This window comes from Myzus persicae, unplaced genomic scaffold (assembly GCF_001856785.1).
Source record: "Myzus persicae strain clone G006 unplaced genomic scaffold, MPER_G0061.0, whole genome shotgun sequence".
Classification (NCBI taxonomy): Eukaryota; Metazoa; Arthropoda; class Insecta; order Hemiptera; family Aphididae; genus Myzus; species Myzus persicae.
Genome location: NW_019101091.1, coordinates 250,817 through 266,118, shown reverse-complemented (window position 1 = coordinate 266,118; position 15,302 = coordinate 250,817). Strand labels below are relative to the sequence as shown.

At 30.1% G+C, this 15,302-nt stretch overlaps 1 protein-coding gene across 1 annotated transcript; it reads right to left on the bottom strand.

The window, feature by feature from the left end:
- Positions 1-1,686: 1,686 nt before the first annotated feature.
- On the bottom strand, positions 1,687-14,622 carry LOC111027697. The gene is made up of 3 exons (XM_022306114.1): positions 14,041-14,622; positions 6,975-7,398; positions 1,687-4,408 (listed from the first exon to the last, which is right to left on the bottom strand). The coding sequence occupies exons 1-3, from the start codon at positions 14,304-14,306 to the stop codon at positions 4,046-4,048; spliced, it is 1,053 nt and encodes a 350-aa protein (XP_022161806.1). The 5' UTR covers positions 14,307-14,622; the 3' UTR covers positions 1,687-4,045.
- Positions 14,623-15,302: the final 680 nt, after the last annotated feature.

The following is a 15,302-nucleotide window of genomic DNA, read 5'->3' as shown; positions in this document are numbered from 1 at the left end:
CTCTTGACCTATATGGCTGGGTATAATGTGTTTAAAACATAAATATTGTGTTATTTTAATGTAACAAGATAATTGAAGCTCATAAACATCATAGTACATTATTTTCCTATTTTTTTTTAGATTGTAGGTAGGTAACTGTTTTCAATTGTACTGCCATGTTAGTTGAAAAAAAATTGATTCAACATTTTTAAAAGATTCATTATTAGATGCAATTATTATTTAAATATCGGAATAATATTGTTAGCGTTATTACCTAGATAAAAAAATAGTATTTTGTAAGAATATATAAAGCTTAACTGGTGTATATAATTTAGTCAGATTATTGTAATGAATAAAGTTTTATAAATTAAACACATAAAAAAATTTGAATTGGTAACATGATTTAAGGCCGCATTTTAAATAGACTTAAAACATTTAGGTAATTTATGTAATTAATACTTTTAAAATACAAGCAAAATATATATAATTTTATTTTGTTAAATTTAAATGTCTTGCCTACATAATGTCATACAAATTGAAGATATAAAATTATGTTTTAAATAAATGGTCTTGGCCACTTCGTGAAATCAAGTATTTAAAATGTACGTAAAGACATACAGTTTAGACAGATATTTAAGAAGCTAGTACAAATTAAACTTTATAAATTATTTGTATTTTTTAATAAATTATATAATAATAATAATAATTAATGAGCTCCACTAACATTTTTAAGTATGAAAATTTTTTTTATATTATAATATGAACTTTTATAATATTGTTATTCTTATCAATTTAATGTTATTAAAATATTACATTTGTATTAAATTGTTTGTTTCGTTATACATGTTGTAGGTAATAAAATATATGCCTTAAAACAAATTTCTCAAGTCTTCCTCTAAATGTATCAAATCGTAATACTGTTAATACTGTTATAGGTACAGTGTTAGAATTGGATAATATTATAGGCATATAAAGAACGTGAGGATTCATAGTACTATATTTAAATTTGTTTTTAAATATTTGAGCGTACCTTAACTAAAATTTTACAAAAGTAGATTGGCGGGTGTTACTTATAACATTTTAGAATATCTATGTATTTTTTTTCAAATTCTAGCATTAATATTAATACAATATGATTAACCTATTTAAGTGTATATATAATGTTAAAAATGTTAATACAACTGTTCATTTAATTGACTTTCGATTCTTGACAAATTCACTGATCATTTTAATGTTAATAAGTTAATTATATAGAATTCATCAGTTATCCGATAAGTTAATTATTATACCGATTTCCAACTTAAACCATGCATTAAACCTACATAATATTTTTATATCGTTATTTATTATACTTTAGAGTTTAGAAGATAATATTATAAGTCAATAAATAGAAACATCAATATATTAAGATTGGTACGAAATCATAATTTATCGAATAGGTACCTACCAACGAAATGGGAATATGTTTAAGTCAAAGGGATGAATTATATTCGTAAGTACTTTCATGGATATATATATAGGCCGGTAGCTAATAATCAATAATAGCTAGACTATTACAGCCTTATTAGTAAGTATGGACCAATAATGAAACGTTTATAGGCATATAATGTTATAATAACTGTTAGCCTGCAACCTTTGCCGTTGTTTGATCACGGATATAACTTATAAAATATATTAAATTTAAATCCATGCAACCATAATATTATGTTTTTTTCTGTTTTGTTAACAAAAACATATATTTAATGCAAATGCAAGGCTGGATATTTACTTAGATACCTAATATAAAGTCCATAGGTACAACACCTAGACGTTTTGATGAAAAATATAATTAAATGGCACAAGCCTAAACAAGAGTTAATAATTATTAATTATTGTAACTCTCTGTCATTTTTATAAAGTATGACGTAATAACTTTAGGAAGTGAATAAAATCGTCTTTTAAACGACATCACTCACGTCTCTATTATATGTGCATAATATAACATATGTTAACGAATCGTTTAGAATTAAACGCTTTAAAATAATATTTGGTCATAACACGTAGTTCGTTATATGAATCATAAGTAATATAATATAATATTTGGTTCACGCGGTAATGACCATGGTCTTACAAGACCGTGATAACCGTGACCAAATTAACAACAATCAGATAATAATTAAATGATAGATTATAATAATAATATTATCTATATAATATAGCAGTTCATTTTTTTGTTTTAGCAGTTATAATGTCAATGCTCATATCGAATAAAGTTGCGCGCGCCTTTCACTATAACAATAACACTAAATCGAAGAGGTTGCTGCAAAAACCACCAGATAAATTCACTTATTTTGGAAAATATACATTTTCAAGAAGAATCGAAAAAAAATTCCCCCACAAGTTGGTACAATTACATACCCCGGATATAGGTAGGTACTATTTATATATAATAACATAATATAAGACATAAGGTTAGGTTAGGTATAGTTTTTATGAACAGACTTATCTGGATTTATTATTATTATTTAATTTTGGTGGAAGAATTAAACAAGTCCCTGGACTTTACTATTCTCGCTGCAAATAATGGTTACCTGCATTATAACATAAAAAATAATCACAAGCATAGGCTCTATTTGGGGGTGCTTGATTTTTAATAGCATCATCAAATTTTCATTGGTTATAACTTATAATATTATATCAAAAGCTTTATGATAAATTTATTACTAAGACATAATTTTCATTTTCATAATTATAATAATAATAATACACATATATATTTTGGTATTAGGTAGTATAGGTAATTGTTTATATTAAGGCCACGCAAACATTTTATTTTTAAGGAATTGTGTTTAGGCAATTATTTCGTTCCTTGCAGTGACAACTCGTCTTTGTGTGTAGTACCTAAATGATTATTATTGGGTCTTTTTTACTGGCCCGAGCTAGATTTTCAAATTACATCATACAATTTTAAAGTTTATCGTCTACACTATATAATCTATTTAACATCAATTAAAATGTATATTTTGAGTGACCCTTTTTTTTGCTTTCTATGGCCTGCTAGATTTTAATTTTCTAAAAATTGGCAGTCCACTAACTTTGAATTGCCCGTCTCTGGTATATTATAATTCTTACCAATCACCCTCATCATACATATTACACAATCTCATGCACATTTCATGTAGCCACTAGATCAAAATATTCAAAATCAATTTATGGACTTGAAATAGCTGTACGCCTGACAAAATTGTGAGTACTTCCGATTATCCGATTAAAAAATGTAATGTAATGTTTGAACGCATAAACAATATATTGATTTGCATTGATCGGAACACTTTTCAGTTTTAGCAAATTCATGACTGTAACAAAGTATTAAATATGTTGAATATGTTATGACCTATGCAAGTTAAACTTTTTTAACCAACTCAACAATTTTTTAATTTTTTTAATTGGTCCTTAAGAAGTAGGTACCTTCATTTTTGTTATTCGATAAGGTCGTTTTAACAAAAAATTGATGTAGTTTGCAGGGACTTAAAAAAAGTTAGTCTAATGGTGGCGTATGAATGAAGTGGCTTTTTAGCCACTTTGGTCGACATGAATTTAACACCCCCATAAATTTAACCCAAGTGGAGCCTACGATCACAAGTAAACATAAAACTATCATAGGTTAGACATACAGGACTGTCATACATTCCTTGACTTGATAAATGTCAAACATGGTTTGAAAAAAAAAAAATAATAATTTAGTTGGGAAGAAACCAGATAAGTCAATGGCGGTGAAAGTCTGTTACGTTTTTATGAAATTAAGGTGCCTACATAGAACACGGACAGTGTCCCCTGCCCATTATGTACGTCCTGTAGTATATTTTACGGAATTCAAAACCGTAAATACCTGAGTATATAATCTACCTAATTAAAAAATAATAATAATAATAATGCGAAACACTCAAAAAACGCTGTATATAATGCATTGAACCTATTTCAAAAAGTAAACTTGTGTGGTGGTTTTTGCGGAAAGTCCTTCAATTATTCAATTATTATAGTATAATATCAATGATCGATATCGCATGCGTATGTATGTGTGTGTGCATTATTGATCTTCCGTGGTGGTGTTCTGAGGATCGATGTTGTCCAGCCAGTTGACTATGAACATGTTCCTGTCGTATCGGGTAAACGCCTTTGGCTGATATCGCTTTATGGTGTCGGTGCACACGGCAATGTCGTCCGGGCACAGCGGCTTGCCGGTCCTCGGTACGCTCAAATATTTGTTTGAACCCGCGGCGACAGCTATGGCGGCCGCGGCTGCATCATTGCGGTCGGGCAACTGCAGTTGTTCTGGTACGTGGTCGGCTCCTCCTCCGGAGCTCTTGTCTAAATTGAATTCGCTCAGCGACAAACGTTCCAATGTCTTGTAAGTTATCAGTAGACGCCGTTGAATATAATTTTGCCGCACCTACAGTGGACACATGTACATCATTAATCATAATAATATATAGGGTTTGGATTTAAAGGCAAATTTAATTTTTGATAAAGATAGAAAAATAGTTATTATATAGTCATATAAAAATGTGTTTCGTAGCATTTCGATGCTATTGAAAAAACACTTTTTTTTATGAATAAATGCCATTTTTTTTTTATGTTTTGTGTTAAGGTTGATTTGATCGCGATAATTTTAATCGTATTTACCGTGTAAAATGTAAATTGATAAAATAGATCGCAAAAAAGATACATGTTCATTGTTATGTTTAAAATTAAAATTACTTATAATGACTAGAAATTAAGTGGGTGAGTCGTTCGCAAACATATTTTTTAATAAGTTTGTCAAAGGTAGGACAGGTAGGTATTGAAAAAGGGTTGATAAACGGTGCTGACTCCATGATATAATTGATAAGATTCCTTGTTAAAGAAAAGTGCATACCCACTAATTTTGTATTGTTTTAAAATAAAAATATCGAAAATGATATAGTACTATGTATACGCTATTGTTTGGTATCTATTGTAATAATTTCTACTTTCTTATTCCAATACTCTAGTTTTAAATTGAATTATTGAAACACTGAAAGTGTAATGTGGGTGAATCGATCAAATTTTTTTCCCCTTGGTGATTTTGAGATATTTCTCTGTAACAAAAAAAACTACTTAATCGCCACTGCCAATACATACTCGGATACGGTACGACCTGCTGAATGCTGAAGGCCAATAAATCATCAGATGATGTATTCATCTCCGTAAGTAATGACAAAATGTATGTGTATTGGCTATTTACTCAAGTTAGTACACGAATGTTTTACCTGCACAATTCAAGCTCTTTTTTTGTTAAAAAAAAAGCACTTATAATTAATAAGTTTCTATAGCCCACACACCTAATATTATTTTTTAAATAAACATATATGATACGTCAATTTAGTCATATTTAGACATATTTATACTTAACCTCCATTAAAGTCGTGTGGCTATAATGACGTGAATGAATATTGTGTCAACAGTGACTGTTGACTAAAATATAAAATATATATTTTTTCGTTCTACACACATTATTTTAGGTCATACACATTACACAAGACTTCATCTAGATTCCTATAATAGCCATCAACTATTTTGGTGATTGCAGGTTTTGATTGTTATAAATACATTACCTATCGGTTAATAATAATAATTGGGTACACGTTCCCATAGGTACACATTCAGTGTATATATACATTTACCAAATTAGGTTAAGGGTGATTAAATATTTTATTTTCCACATAACCACGGGGTGGGTAAAATCATGATATAAAATATAAATTTAAACCATTTAAATTTGAATGTATTATGGATTTTGTATAATCAGTTCTAGTTATTTCATAATTACCCAGGTAGTATCTTATCAGTATATTCCCAGAAATCGTCTACTTAGGTTTATTATTATGTAGATCATAGGTTGGGTTCTAAACTATAGTACGCTAATAAAAGGTCACACGACCGTAACCAAAGACACCTAGCTATAATACCACTATAAGACAAATACGATAGAACGGAAAATAAATTTGTTTTTTATTCATTTGATGTTTGTGGGGCATTTAGTATTATCTTACATTTTTATAAATTATATTATCATATTATTGTAAGTTATTATTAAATATTTGTTTCTTAAATTGCCGAAAATTCATCAATATACTACAGTAGATAACCGTAAATACAGGCGGAAGTAGATAAGAAATAAAAAAAACTTATAACGTAGCCACGTAATTAATATTTTTTTGCTACTTTATCATTTTGATATTGACGATTTTTAGCGAATTTTAAATAGTTCTATCTTCAGCCATTAAAGTGGTACGTGACTGATCTGTAATAAACATGAATGGTAGGTTATTTACCTTTTAAACTTGAAAAACAAAGTTTGAGACCAACTGATTTACACTATTGTATTTAATAATATTTGTTAATTATTAGGTATCTTATTTTAGACAGGTTTACTATTTAATTACCTACCATTTTATTTTACAGTAGGTTTTTATACTGAAGTTCCCCTGGGTAAGACATGCGCAGGGTGCCCTGCGTAGACACCATGAGGAAATTGGCTACCTTAATAGTTCCCTAAAATTTGGCAACTTTAATACAAAAATATTTTTATTATTAAATACTGTATGAAATATAAAAATATTTTAATATTGTGTAATATTATTACATAAAAGTAGATTAATCATTATGTACGACCTATACTAAATTTATTAAAGCCAAAAATCTTTATTTTTGTCTTTCATCTTTTTTTGGGAACTCAGTCAATAACAGTACATCTGTTTATTACCTAACCTGTGTACTATGTTGGGTAGGTACTTATAATTTATTTATTTATTTTTTGATTTCTCTGTGATTATGGTCATGATGTACCCAAATACATTTTATTCTATGCGTCCAAACGTTGTATCTATTTGTACCCAAAAGTGTTGAATTTTTGGTCAACTTGTCAGTCTGTTTCAAACAATCACACACACACACACATACTCCTGTGAGCTCAAATAATAATTATTTGCCTATACCTTTTTGTTGACGGATCTCACGAGATCGGTGGGGCTGAACGCGGACGAAGCATAGCTGTTGTGCAGCGAGCTAGAGTACCGGCTCGGCGATGGCAGCTGCGACGTAGACGCCATGTCGCCGACCACCACGCACGTGGACAGCGACCGCGACGTGTTACCCAACCGGCCCTGCATGGTGGTGGCCATCAGCAGCACGTCCGAGTTTATGCGCAACTTGTTTATGGCCAACTCGGAAGCGCTGTGCGGCATGCGGACGTCCTCGCTGTCCGCCAGCCAACATCCGGCGTCCATGTTAGTCGCGTCCGCTATGTCGCTAGTGCTGAAGCTCTTGGACAGACCCAACGCCGACTGTAGTGCCCCGCAGCTTTTTATCAAATCGTTCTCTTCCTCGAACCACACCGAGTTCGTTATATCCTGCGACATTCTGTTCCAGACACAAGAAACAATAATATTATTGTTTAAGTATAATATATAATGTGTAAGATAGAGGTATGACCTATGACCTATGTATATATATATATATATGTCATGTGAGGTTTGGCGCGATCGAATAATAATTAAGACGATTATCGTTCCAAGCAAATCTAATTTTAAAACGTGTGTGTGTTAAAAACAAATAATAATTGGTCGAATAATCTACATTTTGTCGAAAATTGACGTCGGCCCTTATTTTACCAATGAAATCCAACAGATATAATATAATATATGTAGCAGAAATCACTATAACTAGTGGTGATCAAATGAGAGTGGGTGAGAAGAATAAATCTTCTCATGACCTTTTTTCAATATTTTCATGGTTCTATAACTATAAATTATATTTTTAATAATAAAATAGGCTATCTTGAAAAATCAGCCACAACTCCTCTTGAAAAAATAGTTTGACCTCCACTGATTTCAACGAGAAAAATGTCAAGTCCCAGCACAAGTCTATATGATTGTACCTAAATTAGATTATAAAAATATACCATAGGTACGTTTACCAATAATTTCCAATTATTTATGTAGTTTTACGATAAGTTGATCTTTTAAAAATTAAGGCACTTTTTAATAATTTTTAAACTATAACAATAAAAATATTATACAATAAATTCGTATTATACGTGTATATATATATATATGTGTATTGTATAAATAAATAGGTATATTGAATATTGATGGGACGGTACGTATCCGACAATCTTGTGACTTCTGTAAATACCGGTACATAATAATTATAAAATGTACCTATTAATGTACTACTTTACAACAACGTACTGCCTATATTAAATATAAGTACCTATTAAATTGATTAATGTCTATATGTTTTATACTTTTATACAAACAAACTGATTCAGCATTGAAAAATAAATATTGAACGTAATTAGTATTAATATGTGTTCTACAAAATTGTAAAATGTAAAACTACTCTGCTGTAAAATTTGATGTTAGTGATGTACAAGTTACTCGTAGATATTGTGCGCCGGCTAAACACGTGATATGTTCCATAAATTAACGATATTATCAGATTTTAGATAGGAATCTGCTATACTACGAAAGGGATATTTTTCGCAAATTTTATAGTTCACTGAAGGGTTTGTTTACGGACAAAATATATTATTTGTTAGACTCATATACCTTATACTGCACGGCTAAACAGTTTTGCAATTGATTACTTAAGACGAAGGTCATCGTAACGAAATTGGAACGACTACCTAAATTCAAAGTAGGTATAAATATAATGAATAATGACCAATATGAGTAGGTAATAACCTACGTTATTTTGATACGTTTGAAAATTAAGATCCAAACTAACCTAACCTAACGGTCGACGGATAAATATTTTAACTTTAGTATAAGGTATAAACATATATTTATGTACATATAGTATACTCAGATCAGTCAGATCTTATATACAATTTAAAAACGTGATATAGGTATATTATATTTCCATTGAACAGTTTGGATCTTTACGCATACCTATGTAACAATAATTATTTAGTAATCAGCACAAAAAAAAATTTTATTTTATCTAAAACATAACATAATTATTATTATTTAAAAATATTCAGCCTGATGATTATTATTGTTATTTTTTTTATGGTATTAGCTGCATAGTGCATATTATGGTTATTACTTATTACTACTAGACGATTTTACTGCGAAGGAGGACACGATTGATTTGGAATACGTGTATGTATGGCAAAGACTGATTACTAAGAACCCGGGTGGTCACCTAACCAGGAACTAGTGACACCGGATGATGCAGACACTCAAAAGACGTATGCAGACTGTAACTGAAGCTAAACACCGCGTCACACAATCGTCACCAAGCCACCAAACTACTATTATTATAGGTAGGTATCATTAAATACAAATTAAAACAGAAACTCATTTTAAATATGATATAATATCAGTGGTGAAAAATGTATACACCATGTTTACAAACACTAGTCAATATACTACTATAGTCTGTATAAGTATCGATAATTGATTATCAGATTATTAGACATTTCGATAAATACATAAACCTCCAATTCATATTTCTGTTTTAAAGTAATTTTCTGAGGAAATTTTTTTTATACATTCTAACAAATTTTGTGTGGGTTTAAATTTAAATTAGATATTGATTTTAAAATACTTTTTTATTTTTGTTTATTCTATATATAATAAAATCAATACATGTGGTGCACAATTTATTTATATAGGTAGGTATATGTAACTTGTGACAATATAATCAATAACATATAAGAAATGGTTCAAGACAAAACCTGCACCCTTCGGCGATAAGTGATAACATATGTAGAGATTTTAATATTTTATAAATATCGAAAATATTCTTACACGTGTTTGATTAAGTATTTGATTCAAATGAAAACAATTAATGTTGAAAAAACCTACGTAAACCTTAATGAAAAAGTACGAATTGTTTTCAATGAAAATCAGGCTACATATAGGAGATAAGTGGTAACTATGATTTATAATTTTATCCAAGAATAAAAATTAATTTTTTGAATCTGTTTAATAATATTATAGTATTTTTGAAAAATAAAAATTGTTGATAATTTTAACTTTTAATTTATTTGTACTGTAATATATTTTAAGAAAAAAAAATGTATTGTTTTTAAAAATGTATTAAAATAATTTTTGCTAAAAATAAAAAGGTATGTATAAATATATTTTATACGTATCTAATTTATTGTTGGGCACTTACTCGTAAACAATTTGTACGAGTAAATGTTGTTCATCAATTAAGTATATTATAGGTAGGCATACCATTTTGTTTATAAATTATTAAAATATATAAAAAAACACAAACTTTTTTATTTTATATGTGGATCTCACATAATATGACATAATTAAAAACATTAAAACTAACATAATATTATATAACTACCTAGTTTTCAAAAAACGTTGTCAGAGATAAGATAATCACCAATAATGTGTATTGCAATATTTATTTAATCAAGTAGGTAATTCAAAAAAAAAACACAACATGTTTTTTGGTTATACTAAAAGAGAGATACGAAGGGATTTCATCCCTCCATTTATTTTGAGCCACTTCGACCACTGGTTGTACTAGTTTATTTGTATATTATTATAATTATTATTATATTCACCTGTGAAGCTTTATTATGTCTTTAATAAAGCCTATATTCTACCAATTATTAAACATAAAGTTAATAAAAAAAATTATTTCATACAAAAATATGGTATAGAATTGTAGAACGTAATTTAATATGTGAATATTTTAATGAGAATAAGGAGGTAATAACTTTAAATGAACTTTTCAATTCAATATTATCATTAATTACAAACACTTTTATTATAGGTACATTCTTCTATTATACACACCTATGGTATTTATAAATTTATTATGAATGTTATAAGCAAAAATATGTCAGTCCTTGACATAACTAAGTTGATTAAATATCTTATTTTACTGAAAAAATTTGATTAAATTTAATTATCTATAAAAACATTAGGTAGTGAAATCTCAAAAATAATAATTTATTAAAAACATTTTATTACGTGCCAGTGTAATGTACGTCTTAATTTATAAAATTATTTGAACAAGTATAGACACTTAAAAATAGAACATAATACAATGTTATTCGAAAACATAACAAGTAAGAATTTAAAATTAAATGTTTAGTTAAGATAAATATATGTGTATCGAAGTATAAGTATTGCGATTCCAGATATGTATCATTTTATTTCAAATAATTCGAATAATGAAATTACACATCAAATATTATGAGAATCGTGGAGTTTAAAATATTTGGGTTATTTACTATTTATTTTATTGCATACCTACTCAAACATTAAAAACATTTTTTACCAGAATTAATGCCACGTCATTTTTCATGATCCATATTTTAATATTCAGTGGTGAGTACCTGCATTCGATTAATTTTAATTATTTGTGCGTATAATGCATATTGTTTAAAATATTAATTAACTCATATTTTTTAGAGTAAAATAGCTTGTTATATTCAAACGAATATACGATATGATGGTGATACGTTCTGACAATTTTTATGACATCTCTATTTGAAATACATTTTTAGAGTACAAGTTGCGTGTCAATAAATTATTTACTATACCAAACTCGACTGTTTTAAACTTTTAACTGTATGATGATAATACTCATGTTATGTATAATTCATTCATATTTAATTTATATTGAATATTTCATATAATTATGTAGATCATGTAATCAATACCACCTACCTATATTTTTTTACACAATTCCATGGCCGTTTAAAACATTTTCACTGCATATTGAATAACGAGAGTATCTACATAATATTAAAATTGAGTAGACTCAAAAATCATAAACTTATACACTATAATAATATAATTGTTCATATAGTATAACTTATCACAATCAATTTATATAAAATGGAATATGCCTTTAAGTTGAACTTAACAAGTGGTTGAAACAGGCTTGTAGAACTTGATCCTTTACAATATTTATACGGTACGTAGGTACAGTGAAAATCGGTTATTGCAACAAGTTCCAAAGGTCAGTGAGTTTTTCTCATCATAACTGATATACCTCTTTCTATATGGATAAGAACTTAGAAAGTGTGTTTGTTGTAAATTAAAAACTGGAAAATACTAAAAGAAAACCCCGTCCTTTTTCCTTACTAAAAACTGAAAACCCGTACTTAGACTGACTGTGTGATATTATTGGAAGTTTTCACTAAAAGTACTCGTATAAGCAGTAATACAGTACATTTATTTATAATACTATACAATATTGAAAAACAGTTAAATATTATAAACGTTTTAATAAAATAACGTTTTTAGCAATAATAATATTATAATATTTATAAATATGTTTTTTTCTCCTCAATTAAACGGTACTTATGATTTATTTAATTGTTTTTGTTCTTGCCTATATTGACACACGGGTACTAAACATTTTTAATTGCTAGTTAATTTTTACCTATATGGTTTTACTAATATAAAAAAATGTGTGTACAATGTCAGACAAGTTCATACCTTATAAAATATAAATGTAGAGCTAGTAGGTATACCTATATCAATAGTATAATTATATTCCACATCCGGACATAAGATTGTAAGATATTTCATTTCTCTCCAAGCGATTGAAATCTATTGCTTCTGACAAAAGTAACAATAATTGTCCGTTCATGTTATATGTGTGGGCTTATTGGTAAAGATTTTTACATTTATTATATAATTCTGTACATGATATGTTAAGTGTCATATGTTATGCAGAAAATAGAGTTATTTAGACTTATTACAACATTTTCAGGCTGAACGATAAAATGATAAAATTAACCTTGTTGTAGTCAGTTGACTGCTAGTGAAATGATTTCGAGAAGAAGAAAAAATTGAAGCACAACAGTACCTATCGCAGGAGTTGTATATCTACTGAATTACGTACGATACGTTATGCGTTATGGGTAAAGTAGGTAGGAAATTCGTCCGTTGCCCGATAAATTAGGAACATTTATCTGAAAAAGATAATATTTAAAGTCCAATATTTCCTCAATGCTCAAACACAGTATAAGGAAATGTAGGGGAAAAGGATATACCTAACCAGTGGATAAAGTTAATTAAATAAAATAATTGTTAAAAAAAAGATAATGGATGATGTGCCTGTACTTTGTACATATTGCACACTGGCCACTGGCCAGTATTATAGTATCACAATAATGCTGAGTAAATTATCCAATTTTCAGAGTGGTTATGGATACGATAGCTGTACATCACGACCACGTATGACTCTGTGAAAGAAGCATATACATGTGGTTGCAAAAGTCCCATTATAGTCGTTCATTAAAACTATTATTAGTTTTGTGTAATATATATTTGATCAAATTTAAACTTAAGTTCTTTATAGTAATTTTAACTAATAATAATAGAGGTTCGTATAAAAAATAACTTAATAACAATTAGGTAGGTATTGCTTTTAGTTCTAACAATATTTTGTTTTAATATGTTAAATAAAATATTGTTATACACTTTAAAGCTAGCTGTTTGGTTGTAAAAAGTCAAATATTAAATCTATTTTAATTATCGTAATTGTGGTTAAAATTAAAAATAATATTAAGCACCCCTAAAATTATTTTGTTATTTAGTTATTTATTTTTTTTAATTAAATACTAGGTAGGTGCCTACCGTGTGTGTTCGAATTTCTCTAGTTTTAATATGTATTCCCAAATGCCCACTATGTCCGGACAAGATAAACTATATACAATGTTCCTACTTTAATCACTAAAATTACGGGCAATGTACACGGTTCTACGAAAAAAGAATGATGTTAATTTATTTTAAAACTATTTGGAAATTGAATATAAACAAACTTTTTTATATACCTTTAAATTTTAATGATTTCGTTTATGTACGTATAAGTTCTATGTTTGTTATTAGGTAATACTGGTTATAAACGCTTGAAAATAAAATATTGATTTCTTAAGAGAATCGATCCTTAAAAGAAAATGTATATTATATGATCAGTAAAACTTAATCGAAACGAGTTCGGCCACCCCTGTAAATATAATAATAGTATCACCATGCACGTCCGCGTCGTCGTAATAAAATTATTATTTACCTTTTGAAAAACGCTTCGGGATAAGAGCTGGTGACGCGGTTCAGGACGACGGCTGTGGTGGCGAAGGGCTGTTGTTGCTGTTGATGGGCGCCGGCGGAAGTCCTGGAGGCGGTGCACGAAGCAAAGTCCTTGTCGCGAGACGGCGACCGCGGCATCCGACAACCGGTGGCCATTATGATCGGCAGGTTTTGGCCGACGCCGCCCCCGCCACCGCCGCGGTTGTCCTGCCGGCGACACGACTGCAGCCCTCCGTCGCTGGACGTCATCGTTGCCAATAAGCTGCGGGCGCCGCGGTATTCGCGGTATATACCGCGACTTGACAGCGTTTGTCAATATAACAGTGCAACGATCAAAATATAAGGTCGCTAGTATTACACTCGCTGCCGGGTTCGGAGGTGTCGGTGGCGACTGGGCGCCCGGCACGACGTTCTGCTGCAACTTGTGGCGCGGCGCACTTTTGCGCGCTTTCCGCTTCGGCGGCGACCGGTGGTGTTTTTGCGGCGGCAGCGATGGTGCGCGTTTTCAGGCCGACGGGCGCGTACTGCGCTCGCAGCCGGGCCGGGTCGCGCGCGTAACACAACAACAATACAACTTTAATCGATAGCGTAGAGAGACTCCCGTGGTAGGCGGCGTCGGCGGTGTCTGCGATATCGGCGGCGGCGGCGGCGGCGTATCATAATACATTATATTATTATTATTACTGTATATGTACATAAATTATGATGTCACGTCCAGTGTGACCGCTTCGGCGGGGCCGGCGAGTGTATAGGTCATATTATCTGGTATATATGGTATACCATACACGACCGGGGTTGTGAATTTGATGCACACGATAAGACCTCAAGTAATGTATAATTATATACTAGGAACCCGGAAAAACGCCGTTTCAAATGCACCGAAATTATATCCATTTAACATTTTGTTTAAACGTTTAAAAGTTACGAAGGTCTTTAAAAGTTTTTAGTTGCGACCAAGAACATTAAATAAAGTCCATTATTTGCAGGGTAAACCGCACTCGTACAAATCATAATAACGAAACCGCTCCGTACAAAATACTTCATAAAATGTGAAAAAAAATTATTAATGGCAGGAAATTATTTAAGGAGGTGAATTGTGTCTAAAAAAACAAAAGAGGTTATAGCCATATTATTCTACGTAGGTGCTTTAACTGCGTCCCCCAAAATTTTGTTTATTTCCATTCGGGGTGATACAATTTAAAAGCAAGTACCACCTACCTGAATAATGATCTACAATGACGTGTT